The following is a 26,273-nucleotide window of genomic DNA, read 5'->3' as shown; positions in this document are numbered from 1 at the left end:
TGACTCTGGGGAATGCCTCTCAGATTGAGACTTCTAGGCGGTCTTCCCTGTTCCTTCCTGGGCACTGTCACCAGATGCATCTTCTGAGAACCAGGCAGCCTCCATCCAACACCCCGTCAGCGATTCTCTCTACTCAGGGCAATGCAGACTCCTCTGCTGAGCACAGGGCGCCCTCCACACCCAGCACCCACATCCTAACAGGCCATGGAAGGAGGGGACATAGCACAACAGCAGTCCCCAAGGATGTGCTGACTCGACCTCAGTGGCCACCTTTTCTCTCACGGTTTCTGTGGAGGCACCGAATGAAAATTCAGCCTCAAAAAGGAGCCTCACGAAAGCCTTGAGTTCAACATGGGCTTTCTAACCCCTGTGCAGACGCCAGTCTTGTAACGCTGGCTGAGAAAGGAAACAGGGAACAGAATCTGCTAAAAATGTCAAACGTTTATCAATTGCCTGTCCAGGACGATTGACATCCATCACCGACAGGAGGGTGAGTGGGAACTCGGACCCGTGTGGACAGCCCTCCTGTTGGGTTGTGGTGCACTTTGGGTGAGAAATCCTGGGTCCCCTGGCGAGGGCCTGGTGCCTGGCAGGACGGTCACTTACAGAGGAAACTGAGGGGAGTGAGGCTCTGCCTGCGTTTGGATCAAGCTAGTGTGAAAGATTAAAGAACATTCACAAGACATAAATCAAAACTGATGTTTCAGCAGAAGGGAGCAGTGGAAGTTGAAAGTCCTGAGAAGTCCCTAAACTTCCCACAGATGTAGGAAGGAAGTTTAAGCTGATCTTATCAAAGCCATAAAGGGCAGGCTGGCCCAGCTGTACCTGGGTAACAGCTACACACAGAAAGCGCCTGCTGATCAATGGGGGGAGGGGGGCAGGGGAAGGGGGGAGGGGGGCAGGGATGGGCAATGAGAAGACACCAAGGAAAATACCAGGACAGAACTACCAAAATGTTGGGTAATGGGGCTGAGATTGCTTTTCTCCTTTCTAGTTTCTTAGCTTTTCTCAATATTCTTACAATGAGAATATATTCATTTTATGATTTAAAAAATATTAAAATAAGCCCTTGTTCTGCAATTTCCAAGCACGACTTCTCCCTAAACATGCAGTTCCCATGACTCATTTCTGCCCATCACTCGGCCGCGGTCGCACGCACAGCAGCAGATTTCCCAGCGTTTGTTATGCATTAAGTCGTCAAATCTGAGCTCCACACTGGGCTGCAGGGATAAAGGTCCCCGATTAATAAGCGCTTGGGGACTGATACATCTTTGTCAGTTGATGATATCATGATATTGTTTAAACTGTGGCATATTTGTGGTTGAAGGCTGTGGTTAATTGTTAAAAAGTTAATTGTTATTGCAGCAATAGAGATAACTCTGTCTCCCCGAGAGAGACTAATTAGCTTGGGAAGTTTCAGTGAGAACATATCAGAGAGTGAGCGTGTTTATCTCGATAGGACTTTCCTAACCAGTAGAGTATGTTCTTGGAGGGCGAGGACTCCGTGCATTGAGTGTCACACCGGCATCCACACAGGTTGCGTAACACATTCTTTTCTTGATAACAGGCAACAAACTCTCATGGCACAAACTCACCTTAGTCAGCTGCGCTAGTTTCTCGATTTCGTCCTGTCCGAACCTTCTTTTTTCCCCTTTTCGTCTTTTTCTTGAACCTTTAACGGGTGTCGATCGGTGCCAAGACCACTCGCTGCACTGCTCCCGCGTGAGAAAGTAAGAGATTTCCTGTCAGTTTCCTGGAGAAACTGACGTGGCCCCAGGTCTGCCTGCCACGTGCTTACCGTGTCTCCTTCCGTGTCTGTGCAGAGGCTGCAAGGAGAGCAGCTGAGACCAACGGTCTCAAGATAGAATTTGCTGCGCTGGGGTTGGGGGAGAGCTCCTGATTTATTAACTTGCTATTGATTTTGCTTAAGATGAAAACTCCTAAGCCTGTGGCGATCAAAGCTGCAAAGAAGTGGGATTAGGTTAAAATTACAGAGAAAAGGCACAATGGAGGTTTCACAACTTCAGCTTCTTCTGAGGTTGAAGAAATGAAAGCCCAAAGAAATGAAACTCATCCTCTGAGTGTAGAGAGGTCAGTGGAAAAGGCAGGACAAGCCCCCCGAGAAAGCCTGGAATTAACACTGGGCCTTCCTCCCAGCTGTGTGCCAGGCAGCCCCTCCTCCTGAGGGCATCACCCTAGAGCAATTATTCTTACGTAAATCCCACATGTGGGCATATTACAAAGCGCAGGCAAGAGAAAGGCAGATAAATGTCTCAACGGTGAGGACAGGGCACGGCAGAAGAGCCATAGCAGATGGTCAGAATCAGATGTCTCATCCTGGGGCACAGCCTCCTATGGAAATGCCTTTAGGGAGGGAGTGGGGCATAAAACCAGCCTGCTGTGTAAACTGCTCTATTGCTTTGGGAAATGGGTTCTTATCGGAAGGTTAAGGCTAGTTTTAGTTTTCTGTGGAATAGATTAATGATAATCGTGCTGATAACGGTGATAGTTTTCATATAAGGTTTTAAAGAGGGTTTTATATACTCTGTGCTCTAAATGATTGCATTTGTCCAAATACGGCAGAATTCTGTCCCTGATGCTGGGACAGGAGCAGATGGAAACAATGGAGCATCCAGACTCTGTGTCATCCAGCTGTCTGCGTGCTCAGCAAGGTGCCAATTTTCACTCGTTTTAAGCATGTACTCGCCCCCCAAAGAAAGAAGATTCAGCGGAGCGTTTAGGCAACATATTGTGTCAACAATTTGAGTACTCAGACCCTGCTTAAAATGATACAGGCAATTGCCCTGGCTGGTGTTGCTCAGTGGTTAGAGCGTAGGCCACCCACACCGAAGAGTCGAGGGTTCGATTCCTAGTCAAGAGCACATACCTGGGCTGCAGGTTAGATCCCCAGCCCGGGTCAGGGCATGTGAGGGAGGCAACCGATCGATGTGTCTCTCTCACATCAACGTTTCTCTCTCTCTCTCTTTCTTCTTTCTCTCTGCCCCTCCCTCCCTTCCACTCTCTCTAAAAAAAAAAAAAAAAAAAAAAAAAAATCAGTGGAAAAAATATCCTTCAGTGAGTGATGAATGCACCCTTTATCATCAGAAGTCCTGGCTGCTAGGCCCATTGCACTCTCCGCCTGCACCATAATGCGTATGTTTATCTAGGAGAGATACGACCGATGGACTGCGTCAGCCTGGGCAGCCTCAGAGCCTTCCTTTCCTGAATTAATCTACCTGGCCCATCCCAAGGAAACACACCTCCCATTGGTCACGTGTCTGAGCGACAACCTCCCCTCCCACACATCGTCTCTGGGCTTGGCTTTGGGACCGGCTTTGACCCGGGGACATTAACAAGCGTGGTGCGAACAGGCCTGCTGAGCCCTTGCACACTGGGGCCTTCTCTCTCCACACTCACTTGTGGAAGTCAGTCTCCATGCTGTAAGGAAACTCGGCCTAGACTCGGGCACAGGGAGACAGGCCCAGGGTTTCTCTAAAGTTCACACCAGCCTGGCTCCCAGTCCTGCAACAGGATTGCCCGGCTGAGCCCGGTCAACCCACAGGATCGCAGGAGAAAATAAAGAGCTGTTGTTTTGAGCCCCTAAATGATGGGGTGGCATGTCACACAGAAATAGGTAACTGAGCCAGTACCTCCCTACGGGAGCTTTTATAAGCCCCCCTCTATCTTTCATACAGCAGCAGAAAGGGAAAAGGGAATTCGGTCTTAAAATACCCACACTGAGCAATGGCTCTATTGCTAACTCACGAAGAGTCCGTTACTTAGCAAATTAGTCTTTTTGTTTCTCTCACTGATAAATAATTATAATAGCAACCAATCCAATGCACGCCGGCCATGGGTGCTGTGAGGTTAGAAGAAACGGTGTCTTTATTTATTCGTTTATCTCACACAATGTGATCTCAAGGGGAGATTTACACAGATTAGGACCATAGGCAAAATATTTTTCATAATCAAGCTCTCCGTGGTATCTAGAAAAGTAAGGAGAGAGAGGAGATTTGGATATTTAATGACATCAAGATAAGGCAAGATTTCATTCATCTCATAATAGAGATGTTTTTGCCAATGAGACCAGAAATTCTCAAAGTCATTGATGGCTACCCTAGTAGCTCTCACCCCACTGGGGATGACCTGGCACGGCTGTCCCTTGTTGGCCAGCTAAGCCAAGAAGGGCCCTGCCAACATTCGCCCAAGGACTCCTCTGTATTCCCAAGTCTCGCCAAGACAGTTGCTGACTGCTGCTGGGCCCCTCTCAGTGAGGCTGTGTACTCAGCAGATGATCACCAGGCCCTGCTGACCTTGGAGCCAGTCTGTCTTGTTAGGACAGTCTCCCTAGCTCCACTCTGTTTATCTAGTAATTTACCTTGGGTGTGAAGGGAACACTTGAATTCCCTGACTTTTCACATTCTTAGAGAACTTCACCTTAGCCTTCTGCTATCGATAACAGTAGATAATAGGACCCCTACCAAACATACACACACCCTTCCACAAACACACACAATCGCAAACACACCTACACACATAATCTCTCTCTCTCTCACACACACACAGAGTCTCCTACACACAGGACTTTCCATTGGTTTTCAGTTTTGTTTTGCTTTTGCGCACTATGTTTGGCAGAAAGAAAGCCGTTGTTGTCCGTGTGCAAATTAATGGAGATAAGAGAGCAAAGGCGAAGGAAAAGCCAGTGCCCAGCGGTGTCCTGGGTCCCCTCTGAGTGGCAAAAGCAGGGAGAGTGCACCCTTTCTGGAGTTCGGTAAGCAGAGAAATCTAAAGCAAGGTGCAAGTGATTGCTGTTTGCAGAGAGGGAGAGATTCACTCTGCAGAGAGAGCAGAGAAGCACCCAATTTTGTTGGGGCATCAAAAGCACTTCTCAGAGAAGGTGACATTAAACCTGAGACCTAAAGGAGAGGCTTACTGTGCAGTCACGTGGGAGAAAGAGCTTTTGTATTCTGGAAATAAAGTGGACCAATCGCCAGGCATGTGGGGTGCTGAGTGCATCTGGGTGAACCAGGTAGAACAAGGGTAGGACATTAAGGCAGACAGGAGGTAAGATCCAGAGCAAGAAAACCTTTGCAGGCTTTGCCAAAAGGAATTTATATTTTCTTCTGCAGGCCTGTGGTTCCCCCACCTGAAGGCCACAACCCACTGGGAAGAGATGGCGTTAATGACAGGAGATGGGAGGATCTGCAGGAGCACCAAGCATTGCTTGCAGGAGACTGTCACTCACCTATGCTCCTATTTTTCAATTATATGTAGGTGCTTTTGTGGTTAACTTAATATCAGCTCGAAGCATTCTTGAACTTGACGTAAGATGAAAATTATTTTTGAATTCACAGAGGCTTTTATTATTAAGTGTTATCTCAATGAATGGGAATGCAATTACATGTGGCTTTTTCTTATTACGTCTTTTGGCAAAAACAGTAAAAGTACAATTACTATCATGTTGGGTCTGCAGAGTTTGGAGGTATTTGGAAATCGATGTTATAGGCAATGGAGAACCACTGAACATTCTTAGAAGTAAAGTGATTTAGAAGTTAAAAACAAAACTAAACCAACCAACAAAAAACTGTTGGCCATACTGGAGGGGGAGACATGAGGAAGGCCAGAGAAAGATCGAGTGTACCTGGGTTCACACCTTGGTATGGGTAAGGGGGACGACCATGAAGATAGTGCCCGACTATAGGACCTGGAGGCCAGTTAGATGTGAACATGCAGGAAGAGGAGTCTGGGTGATGGTGGAGTTCTGCTTTGCACAAAAGCACAGCTGTTGGGGTGCATTCTGAGCATTCCCTAAGAAAAAGAGCCCCCAGGAACACAGGGGAGACAAGTGTTGGGGAGCATTGAGCTGACCTCCCTCCATGACTGTGGTCTGCAGAAGAATGGCCCCCAAAGATGTCCACGCCCTACGCCCTTGACTATGTAGGCTACATGGCAAAGAGGAGCTAAGGCTGGAGATGGAATGAGATTTCTAATCTGCTGACCTTGAGCGGGGGGACTGGGTGGGTGGGTCAGTGTAGCAATAAGGGTACTTGGCCGTGGAAGAGCAGGGAGCATTGTTGGGAGACTCCCTGTTTGAAAGGCTTGACCAGCCATTGCTGGCAAGGAAGGGTCACAAGCCAGCGAACGTGGGTGGGCTCTAGAGCTGGGAGAAGCAAGAAAACAGGCCCCGGCCCCTGAGCCTCCAGAAAGGAACATAACTCTGTCATCGCCATGATTTTAGCCAACGTCAACCATAAAACAAAATCAACTAGGTATTCCATCACCGAAAGACTTTATTTGGGGGAAAAGAAAGGACTGCAATCCGATGTGTGCAGCCACGGTGAGCCACGGGCACACCCTGAACTGGACAGAGATGGAGGAGGCAGTTTATAGAGGGAAAGAGATAGTTGAGGGAAGGATGGTGACAACCCTGGGGATCTGTTGGAAACGTCCAGTTCTTTCTGTAGGGCTCTCATGGTGACATAGATAGCTCCTCCCACAGGTCCTAGCTCCTCCCACAGGCCCTAGCTCCTCCCACAGGCCCTAGCTCCTCCCACAGGTCCTAGCTCCTCCCATAGGCCCTAGATCCTCCCACAGGTCGTAGCTCCTCCCATAGGTCCTAGCTGTTTGCACAGGTCTTAGCTCCTCCCAGTTTCTAGCTCCTCCCACAGGTCCTAGCTCTTCCCACAGGTCCTAGCTCCTCCCACAGGCCCTAGCTCCTCCCACCAGCTCTCTAGATTTCTGTCCAGGTTTAGATCTTGGTCATAAACTTCATCACCAGTGAGACCCCTTTTAGATTTCTCACCTCCAGAACTATAAGGTAAGAAACCTGTATTGTTTTAAACCACTACATTTGTAGTAATTTCTTACAGCAGTGATAGGAAACCAATAGAGTGAGTTCCATTTTAAGTACCTGCAGGACATTCCGGAGGAGAATGGCTGGGAATGTGATATTCTGCTCCAATGTGTCTTCCTTTTAGAGAGAAACCTCAGGCTCCCAACCACATGCAAACTGTGTCTCATCAAGACTGGGCTTTATTGTTAGGATTGCACCTTATATGGGAGACAGAGGCAGCTGTGGTTGGGTGACTCAGACTAATAAACAATGACTGGAAAAATGGCTCTAGAGTCACAAAACCAAGAAGGTGCTAATCTGAAGCAAGAACTTCTTTCACGAAAGGAGTCAGGGGACACCCCGGCTGAAGGCTGGAAAACGCAGGACCCCTTGACTTCCACACAATACTCACTTGGCTGCCTCGCCCTCACTCCCCAAACCACCTTTGTCTGCTAAATCCAGTCTTCGCCCTCTGTGGATTAGCACACAGGGTGTCCTAATGGGCAGGCGCCTCCAGCAGTCCCACCAGCTCAAACAGCAGCATCTGTTACATAGTCAGACTGTGCATTTCCTGGAGTAATTTATATTATTTTGCTCTTATTTTATAAAAATGGGTGGAAATGAAAAAAGTGACTGTGCTCTTATCCATAAAAAGCAAATGCCTCATAAAACTTGATGGAGTTGAAGGTGAGAGCCATTGGGGCCCAATTGTAAGTTGATCAGCTGGGTGTCCTGCTGGGAAAGAAATTAACAGAACCTAGCAACAAGGCCAATCAGAGTGGACATTTGCTGAGCGCTTATGTCGCTCAAGCACTTTATAACCCCGGTGGCCCACTGGGGTAGGTGCCATGCTTATTCCCTTTATAGGTCTGAAAGTGTAGACACAGAGAGGTTAAGAGGTTAAGTAGCTTAAGGAATCACAACTAGTAAGAGGCAGAGCAGGGATTCAAGCTCAGACAGCCTGACTCAGAAGCCCAGGGCTCTCCTCCCCTTCCTTCCCATTGCCACCATCCCTCCCTCCCTGATGTCATGATCTCCCTGAACGCATTCCCCACGCCCTCGCCCAATACCATTGCCTCTCTGTCATCTCCTGCTCTTCCACTGTGTCCCTTCTGTCTAGTCCACGCTGGCCTCCAGACATTCCTCTGCCTCAGGGCCTTTGCACTTGCTATTCCTTTCAGAAAACTTTCTCCCACATACTTCTCATTCCCTCACCTCCTTCAGGTCATATAAACATCTCCATGCAGCACTCTCTGACCCCCTTTAGAGGGACAGGGAAGGCAGGATTGGGGCTGGGTGAGGAGAAACTTCCAGGTCCCCTGGGCTAGGATCAGGCTGCCCGGTGGAGGCCAGTGAGGGCAGCTGGCTTTGGGCACTTGGGCACGAGCAGATGGGTTTTGGTTGCTCTCTGCAGTGTTCCAGTGCGTGGGGATTGAATGTGCGGTGGATCTGCTAAGTCGTAGCCTGGCCTCAGAGGCACCGTGGGAAATAAAGGGGATGGCCCATCGTCTACTAAGATGACCAAGAGCACGGTCCACCCCCTTGAGGCTGGAGGGTGAAAAGATGACAACTGGCCCCTCAGAACGGTCCTGTCCACAGGGCCACATTTCCAAAAGCCCCAGGTTTATGTAAGGGCTGCATCTGGGTGTCATGATGAGAAAACTGCGAGAACCTGGGCACCTCCCAGCTCCACTGGCGATGAGGCACCTGTGCCCTGCTGGTCTTCACTGTAACGCTGGTGGGGCTCATGGCACCCTTGACTTCTAATCCCTTCCACAGCCACTAGAGATCATGGACATTCACCTCGAATATGCAGATGTTTACATACGCAACCCAGTTTACACACAGGGAAACTGAGGCTCGGATCTAGAGACCTCTCATCTCATCACACGCGAAGTGCCCCTCTGAGCCTGGACTCCCCGCTCCAAGAGCAGTGCTCCTTCCACTATCTGGGGACACCAGCCCACCCTCCATCACAGATGCAGAACCAGAGAGCTCTCAGTTCAGGCTGTGACCCCAGAATCCTCCAAGCCCCGTACTGAATAGCATTTAATGCTGGTTGGGCTGGATTCCCAAAATGCCTATGGTGGGGGTGGGAGGCAAGGGGCATGACGCTTCCTGACCAGCCTGCTCCTCGACGTGGCCGAACTTTTATTCCCTCCCAAAGAAATCATTTTGCAGCAAAGGCAAGCTCAGGTCTATGCACAGGTCAGCGTTTATTTCGTACAGCGTCACTCAGAGCCTCTGCGAGGACAGCTCTGCTCACCGTCGATACACTTGACCCGTGAAGGGACACGCTGCTGGTAAGGCACCAGGTGACGACAGTCTGGGGAGGAGCCCTTGCCCTCGCGTTGGGCCGTGCAATCCCTGGGGGGTTCTCTCAAGCGGGGGAACATCACAGCAGGTTCATTTCCACACGCATGGTACAGAGATGGAACAGCCGGGGAAGACCGTCTTTTTAAACTTTGGCCACCTGCACAGGAGGGATCAGCTCAAGTGGCATTTTCTGAAGCACGACCCTCGTAAAATCTGTGCGGAGCCAAGCCTCAAGTTTAACAACGTGCGCGGTTTGAAGGATATTCAACTTTATATTGAACTCAAGCACACACTTTAAAATTTTCTGTCCAAATCTCTATTTTCACAAAGAAATAAAAATGGAGGAACCCCTCGAGTACGGTCAGTCATCCCCTTGGTGTTCTAGAAAATGAAGCAATGTGTTAAAACTGTTGCATTTCGATGTCAATCCTGTAGATTTTTAGCACTAATGGCACAGGTTGTGTCGATGTGGGTTCAAAATAAACCACTTGAGTATAAAGCTCTCAGAACTGGGCCACACAGGTGATCTTTAGTAACCACTTCCCACCAGTGGCCCTAACGGCGGAGGGTGCCGAAGGCCCCTCCCAGGGGGACCAAGAGTGGGCCCCCATGCTATCATATGCATAAAACTTCTTTCAAGTTTTGTGTTCTGTCTTAAAATTAATTTGCATTGGATTCCATTTGCTTAAATACAAAATACTGTTTAAAATTACCTACCAGTCAAATAACTTCCCCCGCCCCCCACGTCTCCACACCCCCAGGCAGGCAGAGCCTGGTGTGGGGAGCTGGCTTCCCACAGACAGGTGAGCCAGGCGCACAAGCTTACACTGCGCTCCATTAGGCCTGCTTGGGGCATTTCCACAAGCACAGTAATTTTATTCATTCAGCTTATATCTAAACACTTTAGGAAATTATGATATCAGCTTTAATGTATTGAAAAATAAATAAACAGCCTACGTATTTTAGTATTTAAACAAAGAAGTTCGTTAATTTTATTTACTAACAGAAATCAAAGAAGCCCCTAGCCTAAAGTATAACCTAATCTTTTACTTTTTTTTTTAAACGTAAAGAACACAGCACAGGACCCGAAGGTAAAACTCTGCTATTCGCTGTCTCTACAGAGATTTCCCGGTCAACTGATTTGGGTAAATCTGCTTCGGCCACCACGAGGCTGACGTTACGATTTGATGCATGAGGATAGCTTTCGGCATCTCAGAAGCTTCCCCATCGAAGGGTGAGCCTACTCTCCCGGCGGGGCAATATTATCCTCCAGAAAATTAAGCCCTAAAAACTGCTACCCTGAAGAATAGAGATGTTTCTAACTGCCTAAGAGGGAGGATGCAGCTGAGGGAGGAAGCTGTAGTCCCCGCACGCACCCTGCTCCTGGGGGTCACAGCAGACACCCCGACCCATCTGATACACAGCGCTGCTCGGGGCTGTCATTTCCCTGAAAGACTTAGGATCCAACTGGTTGGTTTAAGAGAGTTTAGAACAGGCTTTGAGAGGTGTTCGTGTTTTAAGATGGTCTCAAAAATGTGTTAAGGTACCCTTAAAATCACATCTGGGGTATAATAAAAAAGAGATCTGTTCAAAAGTGTTAACTAAAAGAGGAAACCACACTTCCCTCGATCTGCTTTTGTGGCCACGCTTTTTCCCATTCACTGTTTCTGCGTCTGAATCAGCATGAATGCAGCCATGCAGACCTACGTGTGTGCGTGTGTACAAGTATGTTTGGCTGACTTAAACGAAAAAAGTACATCTTGTGTCCCACAAACATCTGCTGCAGGCCTGTCAAGGGCGTTCACATCCCTGCAGACGGGACAGGTTAAGCATGGAAGTTAAAAATCAATTCAGGCAGGTGCTCCCTCGAGCTCCCCCAGCCAGGGACTTAGGCAGCTCGGCGCGTGTGTGCTAACAGCTAACGTCACATCCTGATCCCAAGATGAATCACACCCTAAAGAAGACATAAAGTGTTCCTGACTAACACTCACTTCGGTCCACGTGACGTTTGGGCTCCGTTTACACAACATCAACACAAACGTGGAAGCATGAAAAATCCCACTAAACAATTCTTCCTTTTTGGCCTACACAGTGCTACAGAGTTAGTGGGATGGTTGTGTTGGTTGTTTTTAAATCTTAAGCAACTGAACATTAGCATAGCGAGAGGTTTGAGGCTTTGCAGACAGTAGTCTCCCATTTTCTTTGACTTTTGCTCCTTGAAAAAAGTATAACATCTAAGGAGTTTCAAAGCTGGGACTTGCTATCACCGGAGCTGGCCTGCGTACAATGCGCTGTGCGTGGGGTAGCCCTCGATCAAGGGACGGGGGACCACACCATTTCCTTCTGCGCGTTACAACGCAGCAAAATAGCCGCAAGTTCTGAAAAAGGCTTAACTTACTTCAAACATACATTGCATGAGTCATCCCTAAGCTCAGACAAAAACCAAGAGAATCAAAGGCAGGAAAGAATACGTAAGAAGGAGAGAAGCCCTCCTAGAACAGGCCCACGCATCCTCTACACAGGTCGCACACAGTAAAAGGAGTCTTTGCAGCTAATATAGCCTCTAATATCGATTTCATTTGAAAGGTCTCTCTGGGTTTCTTGCCAGCATCATACGAAACAGCAATACTTCTTCCACCAGGACTTGGAGAGGTTTTTCATTTTGTCTGGAGTCCTGCTTTTGGATTTCTTTGGCTGTTGCTGCGTGTCCGAGTATTGAATGCCGGCGACGATGGCCGCGTCAAAGACCTCTTTGAGGTTTTTCTGAGTCAAGGCCGAGCACTCGATGTAGGAGGCGGCTTTGATCTCCTCCGCACACAACTTCGCCGCGTCTTCAGGCACCGGTTTCTCCTTGCACTTGTCCAGCTCGATGAGGACCTTGACATCTTCTCTGAGATCCGACTGAGTTCCCACGAGGATGATGGGGGCTTTGGGGCAGTGGCACCGGATCTCGGGCACCCACTTCTCGGTGACGTTCTGGAAGGACGAGGGGCTGACCACGCTGAAGCACAGCAGGAAGATGTCCGTGTTGGTGTAGCACAGGGGCCTCAGTCTGTCAAACTCATCCTGCAACCAAAGCACCAAAGTTATTTTTATTTATTTTTAATATGTCTTTATTGATTTCAGAGAGAGGGAGGGAGAGGGAGAGAGAGATAGAAACATCAATGATGAGAGAGTCATTGATCGGCTGTGGGCCTGCAACCCGGGCATGTGGCCTGACCGGGAATCGAACCGCGATCTCCTGGATCCTAGGTCAGTGCTCAACCGCTGAGCCACGCCCGGCCGGGCCAAAGTTGTTTTCTAAATCCACCCCATGGGTAAAAAGGCCGCCTTAACATTTTTCCTACAGGGTCTGGCACGTATTACAACCCACCGGTTACAGAAAGAAAAGCCCATGTCTTAGAAAGGAGCCTGCTGCTCCCCTAAGTGGGGACCCCGCTCCCGGATGCACGAAATCTGTTCAACGTCTTCATCAGCGCTCACGACCTCCTTGTCACTTACCATAGAAAGAGCACTTGAATTAGATGGATTTTAGAAATAAAATTTACTTTAGCCTTCAGGTTAGAGTAACTCGGCTACTCTTCTAAAACGTGGACAGCATCCATGCTGGTCCCCAAGGCTCCCTCTGGCCCAGGGAGCCCCAGTCTATCAGCACAGCTCCTCTCTTTGCCAATCCAGCCCTGCCCATCCTCCTGGCAGCTGTGAGTCATGCCCATTTCATGCCATCTGCCCTGTGCACACCAGGGCAGGGCACACACAGCGCAGAAAGGAAAGGCAGTCAGACACGAGGACAGGCCCAGCACTGAAGCTGAGGACCTCGTCGGGCCACTCTCTTCGGCAACTCCCAGAACCTACCCCTCTCAACGTCATTTACAACACTGGTCAATACATTCTCGTTCTTGCTGGATGCACCTCTTTCCTCGTTTTACCCTCTCTGTTCCCCTCCTTCCTTCCCTTTCTCTTACGTCCTTTGCCCTGTCTCTCTGCCAACACTAAGGGCCTCCACGCGCCGTGCTTTGGGAAGATAAAGGACCAGAGAAAGGCAGACCCACCTACCCTTAAGGTACAGAGACCCGGACAGAATAAGTTAAGAGCTGGTTACATGAAGCAGCCGTCATGCCACTGCAGTCGCCCAGTTAACAGAGCCCATGCGGGACACCAGGCACCGTGCAGGGCCAGGGGTTCGGCTGCGAACAGACAGACATGGCCTCGGCTCTCATAAAAGTATCTGTCCCCGAATCAGGGTATTTTTATATCTCACACCCTACAGTCCCCTCAGTACTCTATTCAGCTCATTGAAAGCTCCCACTCGACCATCACTGCAAATATTTACATCATTTCATTCCTACTTAAAATGTCTACCCTTGGGCGCCAGCGATCCTCAGGTGTAACGTGACACATAACCTCCCAGTGGCAAAGAGAAGTCCAGTGCCATCCATTTTTGTTACTAACTGGCACACTCTATTCACAGACTACTATTCACACGCATATTATTCTGCACCCATTTTTCTAGGAACAAAGGAAACCTGGATGTGTTTTATCTGAATGCGCTTTCTTTGTTTGAAGTTCTGTGTTTCAATTGCGGGGCAACGGCCACCTAACAATATTAAAGTCGGCCGGCTAACCTGATCAGGAGTGACGATGGCATTTCAGAACGCCACTGCCCCTCGTCAGTCTTCTATAAGCCAAAGTCAAGAGAGGACGACTTGGGTTTCTCAGTGGCAACTTTGTGCTGGAAGATTAAACACAGAAACTCAACCACGACGGGCCCAGCTCTGAAGACCTGTTAATGAAACACTCCCTCTGTTCTCAGGGGCCTCAAAGGCAGAAGCATAAAACTGAGCCGGTGTGAGGTCAGCTCCCTCAGGCAGCGCACTTGGCTGCTGGGAGGCACTCACCCTTGGCCGTGCCCTGGAATCTGGGGTTGCATTACCAAGAAAAAGAAAGGCAGGCACACGGGCCGGGCCTGGAACAAGGCTTTGGAAATCTGGCTCCCCAGACCTCTTGAGATTCTGGCTAAGGGGTTTGAGAAGCAAAGCAGAAATTAAACCCTCCTGCTCACTGGCTGACCAGAAACCTTAGCTATTTGCTGAAATAAATGCAACACGCGCATATGCGCGATGAGGCCAATGGGAATGTACCCTCAAGGAAATGCGCCCTGAGGTCCAGCAGTCTGTAGGCTTCGCCAGGTCTGCGGGGAGGATCTGGTTCAAGGGCAGGGTTGGGCGGGCAGACAGCTGGATAGTAGTGTCAGTCAAGCTCCGATCTATTTATTTATTTTTTTCGTATAAAGATTTTTCCACGTGCCTCCTGGGTCAAAAGGCTGGAGGATTTTCAGCTCTTGTTGGCAATGCTACAATGAACTAGTCTTATTTCAGTGGTGCCAAAAGCAGGTTTCCCGAAGTCCTCAGTCTCTGATCAATTTTCACTTGAGTAAGACTGTGAGTCTGGTGTTAAAGACTCCTTTTAACATCTTACATACCCACCTAGCATCCCTAACAAGAAAACCCAAGGGCACAAGAAGCAATTTCTAGCGATTTCTCTGGCCAGCAGAGAAGTATTCTTGAGCTTCTACATGAAGCCTGCTTTGGGGTCCCAGGTTATGGCTACCTGTGCTCACAATCTGCCGCAGTTGGAAGTGCAGATGGCTTGAGTCACTGTAAATCCACGAGGCTATCATGAGGACTGCCTGGAGGAGGGGAGTTCCTTTGCTGAGTCAACACTGAGCAAACAGGGCAGGAGACAAATCAAGTTCCTTAAAAGGTAGTTGATCAGCTGTGGGGTAGGGTGGCTAGAAAAGGCCAATCGCCTTGACCAGCTTTGCTAACAGTCAAAACCAATACTAATTGATAACTGGGGGACAGGAAAAAACTGACTTCACCTTACCAGCTGTGCATTTTTCACAGTTTTTACAGTTGGTTTTCTACAAATCTTTAGATAAACAGCCTCATTCATTACCTAGTCAGGTACACTTTCCTAACCAGTACATCAGACAAGAAACATAACAAATCTCAATAAAAACATTGCTGGGAGATGGGAAGAATAAATTCCAAATAAACCAAAGCTTACCAACTTAGCACCCAAACCCTTTGTTCCCTAAATATGTCTTTCATGAAAACATTTCTAAAATGATTCTCGTGTTTCTCTGACTTTTAAAAAGACCATGATAAGAAAAAATCAAACTCTTCCTTGATAATTCAGGATCGTTTCTACAAAGTTTTTGTTTGTTTTTGGGGTTTTTTTCCTGGTAAAAGCCCTATTCCTCTTTCAAAACTGCTGAGGTTTTCCTCCGGGATCCACCCTTCCTGCACCTCGAGCCCACATCACTTTCCCATTTATGCAACTTCATGGTTTCTTTCACAAGTTCCACTAACTGGCTTGTCTTCCCTGCAGACTGCATGTTGAGGGGCCCATGCGCCCAGAACCTCAGGCTCCACTCATTCATCGTGATTAAACCTAGCAGGTGCCGGGCACTGTGCAGGCACCAGGTGTAAGCCTGGGCCCAGGAGACACAACACATCACGGGTGGTGGGTGGGGCGGGCACGGCCCGCTTGCTCTGCCCTTAAAGGCTCCCTGATAACCCAGCCTTTCGGTCTCTCGTCCCATCCTCAGGCTCTTAAGCTGCCTCTTCTTACTTCAGCAGGGAGGTCACTATTTATTGAGGTCCCACTCTGCCCTCATTTTAATTCAGAAAATCTGAGCTGTAGTAGGAAAAACATTCTCACTTTATAAAAAGCAATTAAACTTTAATGATAAATACCAGCAAGGCGTTCAGAAAATTAAGTATCAGAAGAGCCCGGGTTCTTGGAATTTTTTTCTCCCCACAGGTAATAAAATGCAGACTCTGTTTGGTTTACTTCTGCCCCTGGGAAGCTGGGTGCTCCAGGGGTGGGTGAGGCCAGAACAGAAGAGGCTGGCTTACCACGCATGCCACAGTGGCCAAACGGGGGTTCAGCTGGGGAGCTGGGGGGTGAGGTTGCCCAGAGGGTGTGTCCTTGAGTTTGAAAAAGAGAGTCTGAACTGGCTGTCCCAGAGGAGGTGAGCGACCTGGAAGCCCCGGCTTGCTGGAGGCACTGGACACACTGGGAGCCAAAGTCTTAAAAGCAAATCGTCACATGGCAACACCTCAGAAAGCAAAGTAAGCACTTTTCCTGCCTACAAAGTAGCCCCCAGCATTTTCCCTAACCCGAGCAGATACTGGCTCTCGAGTACTTGTAATAACCTACACATTTATTAACTGTCATTTTGGCAAACTCAAGAGATGGCACCCTAGGTTCTAAGAGAACAGAAACTTCAGCGACTTGAGCACTGTGCCAAGGGGGGACTGGTGATTACCAGCCCCTGGAGCTCTTTAGAAGGTCCCAAGGGGGACCTCACACCTGTATCTTCTCTGTCACTCCCCATCTGTCTCACCCAAGTGCCTGGCCCTCAAGACAAGAATAAATGTTCACGATTTGAAAGACTGAGTCCAGGTCAGTCCCTCTCCAGCTCAGGGCGGCTCCAACCACTGCATCTCTGCTTCCAAGGGCCACAGTGGCCCTAGAGCCAAACCACAGCTTAGGAAGGGACACAGTCACACTTACTGACATAAACACCATCTTTTACTTCAGTACATTTCTTAAACATGTAGCTTGCTGACCTCTAATAAATCGATTCTAAGATATTAACAACTTACTTTGAGAAATGATTACAAAGCATTATTGATAGCTTTTAATAAAAACCAGAAAGTAAATAAGATCAAAAACTCCTTCGAGATAAGAGCTGTTTTTCACCCTGTTTTCCCATCCTGCCCACGCAGAGCTGGCCACACCCCACTTTATTGGTGCAGAGCGGTTTCCTGCACCCCAGCCTCTGCGAGGGGCCAACAGCAGGGGTGGGGCTCCTTCATGAGGCTGCAGAATTGCTCAATTATTGAGGAAGGTTATTTGTAGGCCTTTAAAAGGTCGTTTCTTTTCCCAGCACTGGGCAACCACGTGATACTGACCTGTCCCGCGGTGTCGCACAGCTGGAGTCTCACAGGCCGCCCATCCACGGATACCACAGCTAAAAACAAGACCAAAATGACCATCAGGGGGTGCCTCGTAACACTTGCTGAAGAGTAATAGTTTTAGCCTGTACCCCCATTCTCTCAACCCCTTCAGCGCCTATTCTGGGTCTCCTAATGAATTAAAGGCTTCCTTAAAACAAGAGGCCCCCAAGTCATTTTTGTAACCCACCCTGCCGGGCTGACAATTCCATCCACTGCCACAGACGAGGCAGCAACCCCCTGAGCCTTTGAGGGCACCCCAGGAGGGCCTGTGCTGTCCTCCTGGTTCCGAAGATTTATTTGCCTCTCACTCCAGTTTCAAAAGACCTAAAAACAACACTGCAGGGTAGGTGGTGGAGGGCGCCAACCTTGCAGCTCTAAATCAGCGGAAAGCCTCACAAAGAACTGTTTTCCCTTGGGAAACGGTCAGAGACATCGGGGTTTATCCTAAAAGTGTAGCTTGTTTTGCGATGTGCAAACACTGGCTGCCTGCATTGTCCTGTTTATAAAAGAAGCCACTGCTTATCTCTCCGCGCCAGCTCCAAGGGAGCATTCAAAGGAGAAAAGGAAAGGAAAGGAAAGCTGCCCACCTTTCCACGGGGGTGGGGCCTCTGGGGAGGGACCTGCATGGGGCCAGGCTTGGAGGGTTCTTTCTACAAGACTTAAGCACTCAGTTCTGTCCCAATATAACTTTCTAGATTGTTTACAAATATTTATATTAGTTAATGGAACAGCAACAACAAAAACAGGAAAAAAACAGTGCCATTTAGTTGGGAAGGTGGGAAACCCATTGGCACAGCAGTTTGTCAAGGGTACCTTGGAGATGGAAGAAAGCAAGCCCTTGCCATCATGATTTTCTAAGAGGTCAAGAAGCATTTTTATTTTTTTATTTTATTTTTTTTTAAGAACGAGAGAGTGTTTCACACTAGCTTCTGGGGATTTTAACTTTTTCCTCAATTTCAAAAAGACCTGGAAAATCAAGGTAAAGAATCCCTTTATCTTTGTGTCTAGCAAACCAAATAACAATAGCACCCCATACAAGAGCTTTAAGTAGCTTAAAGAGAGAGGGAAAAGATACTAAGAATCAAAACCCGCCAGTGGGGGGGTGGGGGTGGAAGTGGGGGCGGCCCGGGCAAGGGCAGGGGGACCCCCGAAGAAAGACACCGCGTTTCCTCTCCGGGCTTAATCCAAACCTAAGCCCTCGCCAGGCCGCTAGTGCTATTTGCACTTAAATCGACCCTCTTTCGCCGTCTCCGCAGCTCTTTGAAGTGGGGACGCCCCTCGGCGAGGGGCCGCGGAACGGACGGGACCCGCGCTGGGGCCGCAGGTGATGGCACCTGCGCGCCCCCGGCCCGGGGAGGCTCGGCCGCGGCCCGGCAGCGTCCACCTGACGCAACTCTGCGCAGCCACCGGACCGGCCACCTGCGGGCGACCTGTTTGATTCCGGCTCGCTTCTCTCCGGGGCAGGCTCTGACTCCCGCTCCCACCCTCTCTCTCCAGGCTCCGGTCTCAGGGCTCCCCATTCTCTCCGCGCCCGCCGGGTCCCCACGGCCGGGGGACGGTCCCGCACTCCGCGCGCGCTTGGTCCGATTCCTGGGGCCCTGCAGCCCCCTGGGGTCCCCGCGCCCCCCCCCGCGCCGCTCTCCCTCCTCCGGGCGCCCGGTCGGTCAGCACCGCGCCCGCGGACGGCGCCCCCGCGCGCGCCCCGCCAGCCCCCGCGCCCCGGCCGGCTCACCCGAGAAGTTGTCGAAGGCGGTGGGGATGTACTCGGTGGGGTAGCCGTTGGTGGTGTAGCTCACCACCAGGCTCGTCTTGCCCACGGCGCCGTCGCCGACCAGCACGCACTTGATGCCGCGCCCCTCGGCGCCGCCCGCGCGCCCCCGGGCCCCCGGCGCCCCGGGCCCGCGCCCCCCGCGCCCCCCGCGCTCCCGGCGCGGAGGCACAGGCGGCGCCTCGCAGCGGCCCGGGAATGCGGGGTCCCCCTGCTGCGGGGGCATCGGTGCGCGCTCTCGGGTGTGCGGGCGAGCAGGGCCCGGCGCGGCCGCCCCTCGGTCCCGGAGCCCCCCGGGAGGGAGACGCTGTCACCGGCCGCGGCGGGCGCGTCCCCGGCCCCGCAGAGCCGCGGTTCAGGCCGCGCGGCTCCCAGACAAAGGCGGCCGGGGGGGGGGGGGGTCGTGGCTCTGCGCTCCCGGCGGCGCCACCGGCTCAGCTCCGCGCGATCCGAGGACTGAGGCCGTGCGCCGCGGAGCCCGAGCGCTCTGTCTCCTCCCGGCTTTCCGGCGACACGACGCGTGGGGGGCGGGCGGGGAGGAAAAGGAGGCGGGTCCGGCCGGGCCGCTGGGTCCCGGCGCCGAGGCCACAGCGCCCCCAGCCTGCGCGCCGGGCCCCTGCACCCGCGCCGGAGGCGGCGCCACGCCGGGCGAGCGGGGAACGTGGGCGCGGGCTCCGGGGGCTCGGGACACCGCCGCGGGGGCCGCCCCCTCCCCGCGAGCCCCGCTCGGAGGTGTGGCGCCTGGAGGGGCCGCGCTGCCCCGGAGCAGCCGCCTCCCCAGCGCCTGAGAGTGACACCGCCGCCAGGCCGACCCGGGCGGCTGGCACCACCGCGCCCACGTGGGCGAGAAGCCTGGGTTTCCTCCTGTTCGCAGCGCCCTGCTCCCGGCTCCCCGCTGCGCCCCACTTCCCCCTGCTCCCCACTCCCCGCTGCGCCCCTCTCCCCGCTGCGCCCCTCTCCCCGCTGCGCCCCACTCCCCCCTGCGCCCCACTCCCCCCTGCGCCGCACTCCCCGCTGCGCCCCACTCCCCTTCTCCCCCGGAGCCTGTGACGTGGGGCCCCTGGCCGGCCACAGCGCTCCACTCAAGGGGGACAATGAAGTGTCTTGTGGGAACATGTGGTCTGAAGGAAACTGAATTAACAGGCAACTTTTAATTTTATTTTTTAAAACTCCATCGTGCATGTTTTTGTTAAAACATAGTATGATTTTTTTTTTTCTTCTAAAATAATGTATTCTTTTTTCATTTGGGAGCAAAAGGATGGCAGGCCCATTGTTAATGCTCATGGGACTTCCTCCTTCGCACGCCATGAAACAGCAGATTTCTTTATGGCCCCAATTCCTTCATTTACTTAACTGCAATTTGGTGACAGTATTATCTGGAAAAAAAATCCATTTTTCTTTGACAACTTCCTGTCTCCCTTCTCTTACAGTGTCAACAGTCCATTCAGAAAACAGGGGAGCCTCTCTTGGGGGTTTAGGGTGTGTGAGAAGAGGCACCTACAACCAACACAGTTACTGGTACTGCAACTGGTAATACAAATGACAATAGCTAATAAGTAGTGAGCTTTTATCATGTGCCAGACACAACTGTAAGCACTCCGCATGAACTAATTCATCTAATCTTAACATACCCATCCTGTGGGTATAAGATCCGAGGCACAGAGCTGTTAAATAAAATGCTCAGCTCCCACAAGCTAGTAAGTGGCACTGCCAAGTCCAGACCCAAACAGCCCAGCTCCGGAGCCCATGCTCTTAATCAACGTGAAAGCAAAGATCAGCCCTTGTGATAAACTCAGACTTGGAAGTACAGCCACGGTCAGAATGCAGAGGTGGGTTTATCTAGAGGCTAGATCAGGGGTGGGGAACGTCAGGCCTGAGGGCTGGATACAGCCCTCAGAATCCTTTGGCCTGGCCCTGCCAAGGCACCCGCAGTCAGGACTCGAAATTCAGTAAATCCAGGAGCTTTTTTCACAGCTAATTTTTAAGTTGATAATTTTGTATGGCCCTCGAATGATGTTATAAAAATCCAAACGGCCCTTGGCAGATAAAAGGTTCCCCTCCCCCTGGGCTAGATGCTTGAATCCAGAGCTCCTCACCTGCAAAGAATCCCTTCCAAGGCCCCGAGGGCCTTAGCAATGTGAACATGTGGTTATGTTCTGCAAATTTGGCAAAATAATATAGTTTAATCACCACCAGTTAAGTCCACAGTTTTTTTCCACTCTAACTATTAGAGTGGCTTTGAAGTGGCCATGTTTATTTTAGGGATCAGCCAAGGAAAGTGAAGCTGGGGAGGCATTTCCTCAAGGTTTAATGGATACCGAGCCAGGAACTAGGGTGAGGTAAGGGAGATGCCATGGCAGAAAAATGTAAGGGGGCCAACTGTGCACTCGCCTGACCCTGGGAATGAGCACCTCTTAAAGTTTTGAGCCTCAGGCGCTTGGCTGGCTTCTCTCTAGCCCTGACAGTGATGGGATATGATTATGTGGTTTCCAGTTCCCATGTGGAGTTACATTGCGGCCACCCATCCAGATGGAAGGATGGGTACCAGTGACAGGCCTACTACCCTCCGTGGAGTCACACTGGTGTCCACCTGAACTGTCCTATGTTCCCACACAAGAAGGGTTCCAGTGGCAAAGGAGTAACAGTGTTTGAGATGGACGGAGCCATCAGCTAGCCTGTGACAATTCTTTTCATCATAGGACACATAGTATTGCTAGAGAGGGTTTGGCGGCCTCAGCTGCACCGGGTCAAAACACAAGTCCTCTCCTGTCAGGAATATATGCGGCATACACAGTCAGTCATAAATGCACCATAAATCTTTGGAGGGAGTCACATGAAATAGAACTGATGTGAATTCCTGTGTTAGTGAGAACACAAGCCTGGAGCAGTAACACACAGGGAGTTTATTGCCATGTGAAGTACATTTCTGTGCTCATGGAAAATATCACAAAATTATAAAATTGACTAGCTGGATGGAACATCTGTAACTAAAGATATAAAAAAGGGGCGGAGATACTAAATGAGCTGGTCCCACACTCAAGTGTGTTAGTTGAGAATCGGGAGAGACAGCTCCTCTGTGGATGTCCCCCACTTAGGAACGAGGGGTCCCAGCCCCAACCAGGCTCCCCAGGCATGCCAGGAAGATGAGTCCCCACAACAGCTGTCATTGAAAATCAGCGGGGATTCTGTCCAGATGAGACGGAGATCTGCTGGAAACCCAGGTGGCCACACACACACTCACTCACACTCACCCTGAGCCCCAGCAAAGGGACAGCAGCTGGAAGGGCACCAGGGACATATGGGGAGAAACTGATTTGTGTGGCTTCAGGACGAGGGCTGGAGGGGCAGCTGCCATCGTTCCTGGGTTGAGCCCTCCGGCCACACAGCCTGCAGGCAGGGGAGGGCACCACATCAGAATCTGCATCAGCCTGGTGAACACCATTTCCCCCACCCTGGTGGCAACCTAAGACCCACCTCTCCCAACTCATGCACCACCCGAGTCTCTTTCAGGGCCTGGTCCTCACAGGCAGGGGCCTCGGCACATGCAGACTTCCCTAAAACCTCTCAAAGGCTCACAGGCCCCAGGCCAGGCAATGCTGGCCTTGGGGTGCCCTGTGCCTCTTGCTGAGTGGCAGCTGGCCTCGGTTCGCAGTGTGGCCTCTGTCACATGCCTCTGGGCCCAGCACAGGCCCAGCCAACCACGATTGCCATGTAGCCCCTAACAGGTGTCCCAGACCCGGCAGAGTCAGCGGCTGAAACTGGACTGCATAGGAGCCCCCCCAAGAAGCCTAGAACTAACACACCCCATGCCTGGCTCCACAGAGCCCTATGGTTTTTATTCACTGATAAACTAAAAGTGCATTTGCAGATGTTTCTTTCTCTTGTACACTCATTTATTTTATCAGTGAGCAAAGCCTATGAAGAGGCTTCCCCTGGTCCTCAGACTAGACCCTTTTTCCTCTTGACTAACCTGGGGGTAACGAGGTTCATACATCTCCTTGTGAGGTGCAGCCACACGAAGCCAACCATGGAGACTGTTCTTCTGAAGGTATTTCTTGGTAAGATATTTCAAACATCGTTTAGAGAACTGTTTCTCAGGAGCAACTGTGACTTTATTCTAGAAGCATTCCCAAGAGTTCCAGTTTTTCCACTGACCTCAACCTTCAGAATTTCCAGAATCAAAAATTCTATCTTCTACTGACTGAACAAGGTCCAGACCCAACTTTCAGGTTGTCCTCTTAGGTTTCTTGACTTTCAGGGTCATCTTGAGGTAGTGGGTGTGACCAGAGAGTCCAGTGCCTGGCTTCAGACCACAACAGAACGCCACTCAATGAGCTCCGCAAAAGGCACACCCGACGGCGGTCCCGGCGGGCACCATAGCTTATCCGCTGTGGTTGTGGGCAGTCCTCACTCGTCAGCCTGAGGGTCAGCGGCACACAGGGACATGCCAACAGCAATCAAGGCTCAGCTACAGCAGGAGGGCACACACTGCCCACCCAGGGGACACTCCTGAAGCGTTCTTATGGCAAAATTTAAATATGACTTCATTGACCAAAATCCTGTTTACACAAAACTTTTCCCCATCATGAAGCGCCACTGTACACGATCTACGTCTCTAATATTTATCTTTAATATGGGTATCATCTTTCACAAGTGCTGCTTACAGGTATTTTAATATTTTTAACACACCGAATTGGTCCTGCAGGGTAATTCCAAGAGAGACAGACTGCGTTTGTTTATGTAAGTTCCCAGAGGAAAATGCAAAGGCCGAGGGGGCCCGTGGAGGGGTGACAGGTAACTTTGCACCCAGAGCTTCCTAGAGAGGAGAGGCTGGGTCACTGCTGATGTTAGAAACAGATGCTGTGCCCTGGCCGGGCAGCTGAGCTGAGCTGACTGGTGGTGCATCATCTCAACACGCCAAGGTTGCGGGTTTGATCCCTGGTCAAGGCACACGCAAGAATCAATCGGTGATGCCTAAATAAGTGGAGAAACAAATCCCCCCCCTCATGTGTGTGTGTGTGTGTGTGTGTGTGTGTGTGTGCGCGTCCCTTCCCCTCTCGCTCGCTCTCAAATCAATAAATTAAAAATCAAATAAAAATACAAACAGATGCCGTGCAAGGCAGGCTGAGCTACCCGGCCTGCACCTCCCCACCCTGCCCTCCGGGCCTGGTTTATTTTCCTCTTTAAAATCCCCCGTTCTGGGTCTTCCCGGCTGTTGCAACTCCGCCGCTCCCACCCCCCCCATGAGAAAGGCCATTTCCATTCCTGCTTTGCCACCCCCACCGCCGTCCTGCCCCTTCCGATGGAAAAGCGCCCTTCCCAGACCTTTGCGGCAATGAACACGCTTCCAACTTCCCTCCCCAAACACACATCGCAGAGATCCCCCGGGCCCGACGTTTCCCAGCTGCCCCAATCCTCACAGATGATAAGAACTCTCTGGAAACCCCTCTTAGCTATTGCAAAACCACGGCCTCCTCTCATTTTTCAGCCACCCCGAAGATAAGAGCTGACCGTGTCATCATTTCCCAACAGTTCCCTGGCCAGTTCTGAAACAAAAGGACTGTCCTACTCCCTTCCAGAAACTGCAACCGTCTCTCTTTCCTACAGTTTCCCGGTTGAGGGCAAGGAGGCAGCCACAGTCCTGTGACGGGAAGAGAAGGGCACGTCCACGTCCCCTGAGCTGCCAAAACCCAATGCTGGCTCTCCAGTGGCAGCGAAGCACTTGGACCGTGGGCACATCCATAGGCCTTGCGGACCTGCCTAAGTCCATCCTTGAGAAGAAATAGTGTCGCAGGAGTAGCAAAAGTTTTAGTGTACCAAAGGTTTGCTCTGTCACAACCCCCCCAGAGCAATGTATTAGGAGCTGAACGCTACTTCTGCATGTTGAAATCGTGGTGTTCGTTTGATTTTGGAAGGGAAAGAGTGCAGTTCTTAGCTAGATTTATTTTTTTTTAATATATTTTTATTGATTTCAGAGAGAGGAAAGGAGAGGGAGAGAGAGAGATAGAAACATCAATGATGAGAGAGCCATTGATTGAGCCAGCAACCCGGGCATGTGCCCTGACCGGGAATTGAACCCCGATCGCCTGGATCCTAGGCTGATGCTCAGCCGCTGAGCCACGCCCGGCCGGGCTTAGCTAGATTATTGAACAGAGGGATCCAAGTCGTGAGCTTAGTGTGACTAAGCAAGGACATGGAGATCGGTACAGACGTGCTCAGAGCAGCCTTCGAGGAGTTCATAATTCTAGAAAGAGAGAAAATATTTGTAAAATAACTGTCATTCAAGATGGGGCATGATGGGAGTAATGGGATGTGGGAAGTGCCATCGAAAGTCAAAAGATGCTCGAGAACAGACTTCTGGGTGGGGAAGGTGGGGAAATTTGAAAGTCCTTCCTTGAGGCAGGTGAGTAGACCATTCAGACCAAACCTGTGTCCCCAGAGGGCCCTGCTGGTAGAGGCTTTATCAGCAGGAGGGAGAAACAGCAGGTGGCTTCATGTGCCAGGGAAGAGTCAGCAGGGGGAAAAAATGATGCCCTGACTGGTGTGTCTCAGTGTTTGGAGCATGGGCCCTTGAGCCGAAGGTTCGATCCCTGGCCCTGGTCAAGGCAAGTGTGGGGTGAGTATGGGAGGCAACCAATTAATGTGTCTCTCTCACATCAATATTTCTCTCTCTCCCTCCCTCCCTTCCACTCTCTCAGGTGAGAATTAACAACAACAAAAAAAGAAAGTGAATGTAGATCATGGCAGAGATGGTGTCAATTCTGCCTAAGCCTGGGAGCCACTGTCTGACTTGGGCTCCCAAGATCCCAGGATCCCAGGGTCCCTCAGGCTGCAATGAAAAGCAACTGTCAGGGGCAAGGAGAGCAGGGAGACCAGCTAGGAGATGAAGGAGACGAAGGTTCCCGGGCAGAGAGGGTGGGGACTGGACCAGGAGTGGCAGAGGTGGTGCTGGGAAGACTTTGGGTGTTGGAGAAACCTTGAAGGTAGAGCCAGCACAATCCACCTGGTGCATTCCTGGGTTTGGGGGTACACGGGGAGGCAGGCGAATTCCAAGGATCCTGGCATGACAAACCACAGCTGTCATAAACTGAGATAAGGAAAATTCCAGCAAGTCGCAGGTTCTGGGAGAAAGATTAGACATACAGTTTGTACAGATGAAGTTTACGTTGCCTGTGAGATGTCCCCGAGGAAATATTGGGTAGACAGCTGAATATATAAATCTGGAGTTCAGAAAAAGGTGTTGGCCAAAGATATAAGGTAGCGTTTCATCAGCATGTGGATGAAGGATGAGAGGAGGTTAGTTTATTAAGAAAGAAGAGGAGAGGCC

At 50.8% G+C, this 26,273-nt stretch overlaps 1 protein-coding gene across 1 annotated transcript; it reads right to left on the bottom strand.

Annotated features, from left to right (window-relative positions):
- Positions 1–9,024: 9,024 nt before the first annotated feature.
- Positions 9,025–19,461, bottom strand: RHOU (ras homolog family member U). The gene is made up of 3 exons (XM_081123894.1): positions 18,911–19,461; positions 17,134–17,192; positions 9,025–12,214 (listed from the first exon to the last, which is right to left on the bottom strand). The coding sequence occupies exons 1-3, from the start codon at positions 19,170–19,172 to the stop codon at positions 11,759–11,761; spliced, it is 777 nt and encodes a 258-aa protein (XP_080980020.1). The 5' UTR covers positions 19,173–19,461; the 3' UTR covers positions 9,025–11,758.
- Between the last annotated feature and the right edge of the window lie 6,812 nt (positions 19,462–26,273).

The sequence above is a fragment of the Miniopterus schreibersii genome, assembly GCF_964146895.1.
Source record: "Miniopterus schreibersii genome assembly, chromosome: 21".
Classification (NCBI taxonomy): Eukaryota; Metazoa; Chordata; class Mammalia; order Chiroptera; family Miniopteridae; genus Miniopterus; species Miniopterus schreibersii.
This window is presented reverse-complemented; position numbering and strand designations above follow the sequence as displayed.